The 2,500-nt window shown below is 39.4% G+C and overlaps 1 protein-coding gene and 1 long non-coding RNA gene across 2 annotated transcripts in view; both read right to left on the reverse strand.

Moving 5' to 3' along the window:
* The window catches only part of LOC146486487 (uncharacterized), a 79,278-nt gene that overhangs the window by 54,459 nt on the left and 22,319 nt on the right, over positions 1 to 2,500 (reverse strand). The gene's annotated exons all lie outside the window — the stretch shown is intronic.
* The window catches only part of LOC146486490 (uncharacterized), a 27,472-nt gene that overhangs the window by 9,800 nt on the left and 15,172 nt on the right, over positions 1 to 2,500 (reverse strand). The window contains exons 5-8 of the mRNA XM_085101175.1: positions 1,967 to 2,080; positions 1,294 to 1,419; positions 586 to 682; positions 1 to 72 (exon numbers count right to left, since the gene is read on the reverse strand). The exon at positions 1 to 72 is cut by the window's left edge and continues 147 nt beyond it. Coding sequence (XP_084957301.1) covers positions 1 to 72; positions 586 to 682; positions 1,294 to 1,419; positions 1,967 to 2,080 — 409 coding nt within the window. The remainder of the gene's footprint in view (positions 73 to 585; positions 683 to 1,293; positions 1,420 to 1,966; positions 2,081 to 2,500) is intronic.

Below are 2,500 nucleotides of genomic sequence, written 5' to 3' on the forward strand. Positions count from 1 at the left end.
GACCGTCATGCGCACTGTACGTCTTGCAAACTCCAAACCGTGGGCAATGCACATTAAGACAAGGATCGAGGTCTGTGGCAATGAACAAAAAATTAAAAGTGGATTCCTTGCAGCATTACCATATAGTAAATATAGTAAGTTAGAAAGGTCAGATTCGTTTTCCTTGCAATAGTTCGTCTGGCACGAACTCGTTGTGGTAGCCTCTGGCAATACTTTAGGCAAGCAGGTGATGGCGACCATTTGGCGCAAGAGAAGTGTCCGTCACCCTTAACTAAGACTATCCCCTCCGGAATTAAGAAAAGTTAAACCCCACAGAAAAGCCCTGGCTACAAGATAAGTTGGATGCAAAGAGAGACTTCCATACTAACGTAGTAACTTGTTAATGAAAACAGATCATGTCATCTTTTGTCAAGTAACTGAGCCTTGAAAGTAAGCGTGGTCTAGTTCATTATTGGAGACATTATTCTCGACTACCTGACAATTTGTTAATGAAAGAATTTCATATACTTGTATATCGATTTTGTGGGAACCAGAAATGGCATTTGAGTTGGAAGGTAAATTATGGTAGAAATATTAAAAACAAACCTCCAATCACGGCATAGCTAACTGCTAAAGGATCGTGACCGCTTCCTGACCCCGTCAAGTCCTTTACACAAATCTTCATCTCTTTGAGGCCAACCTCCTACAAAACGTTTCACCCCTGATTAGAAAATAACCTTCCTTTAAGAAGGTCGCCTTCTGATTGGTTGAAAGACGGTTTCGTCAATTATATTTAAATGTGAACGCAGTACATTTTTCACGGTTATTTCCAAAGGAATAACATAACTTTTTGGAACGTTTCTTCAAGGACTGAGCGACATACTGACAAAAGCTCGTTATTTTTTGCGAGCTGAGGCAAGCACGAGAGGAGCGCGGAGGGCGAGTCACTCGCGCTTTGCACTCGCCTCGTGCTTGCCTTTGCTCGCCTGAAAAACGCCAGAAAGAGAACTCCTGTTCTGCAGGTTAGTTTGAAACAGGAGTCGCAGAAAACTGAACCACTTCTATAAACAACGAATTTTTCACAGCCGCCATTTCTTTAATAATTATTTGATTATTTTACACAACAAAAAGATCATTAATATTTTGCCAAATACAAACTGGTTCTCAGATGACGGATATGATTCCTTTGTCGGTCTGAAAGGTGTAATTTGTCACCATATTTGGCCTCAATTGCAACTTTCGTAAACTTAGGTTAAGAGAATAATGAAGGAACACAAAAGGTTTGGGTCGTAAGAATCACAGCTGATATCTTACCTCTAACCAGGCCGTGATTATGTTGTTCTCTGGAGGAACGAAGCTTTTTGCTTGACGGTCATATTGGTGGTGAACAGAAACAAGGACAATCGGTGACGTGTAGAAGGTGGTATTAAAAGGAACTTGCTGTAGATAAATGGATTTATGAATAGTTGAGAAAACAAAAATAAATCAGAATAGGGAAATCTGAATGAAATGAATCAACAACTGAAGAAATAAAACAGGAAGGTTAAATGGGCGCATCAATGATCGACATAACGAAATTAACTAAGAAATAAATGAAGAAATGAGTAAAAGGGAAGACAAACAAACTTTTAAAGAAGCCGGGTGGATGAGAACAAATAGCAAGTAAATCAACGAATCAGTAAACATTAAATAAATGACCTGTACTGACTAAATGATAAAAAAAAATGGGGGGAGTAGGGTTTTAACTGGGAAGCGACAAGTAATAGTATAGTTTTATTTAAAATTTCATGGCAACCATCAAAATGTTTTTCCGGTGCACGTTTTGTTAGGAACTATTCTCAATGTCGGTCTGTTTGATAATATCGTGATATTGAAACGAAAATGGTGATTTTGATCCTGCTTTTTGAATCAATATGACCGTGATGATTAACTACAGAGTTTTCTTCTAAGAAACTGAGCGAGATGATTGTTAGCTATAATCACAAACCTGACAGAAGCCGTAGTTGTCTTCGGCTGAGGGATTGCCAATGTTGGGGAAAAATGCTTCTCCCGCTATCGTACAATTGAGATTGGAACCATTACCTAGGAATGCAAACCAATCCTGCGGATCAAAAGTAATGATTCCATGAGCAATATAATTTTCCGATAAGCAACTTCGTTTGATTTAGTCTAATTGTAACCGTTCAATGCAATAACAATTATTCCACGAGCGCACCGTGACATTGGATATGAGATGATAGATAGCCAACAAGGCGCGTGACGTCGAGTCGGCTATAATTAGGGAGTTTAAGAAACGAGGACGGCAACGGTAACGAGGACGCCACAAAACGATGGGCTTAATGAGCATAAAGAATCGCTTTGCACTTGCGTTTTACATTTTGGTACATTTCTTTACCGTCCTCGGCAACGTGAAATGACCAAATTTTAGGTTTTCTCGAGAACGGGAGCGTATGACGCAACACTCTTTATTTTTCCTTACTTTGACGTCGTTCACACTAATTTTGTTCCTAGAGAGTTCGCC

Source organism: Pavona decussata, unplaced genomic scaffold, assembly GCF_977016875.1.
Source record: "Pavona decussata unplaced genomic scaffold, jaPavDecu1.1 SCAFFOLD_21, whole genome shotgun sequence".
Lineage (NCBI taxonomy): Eukaryota > Metazoa > Cnidaria > Anthozoa > Scleractinia > Agariciidae > Pavona > Pavona decussata.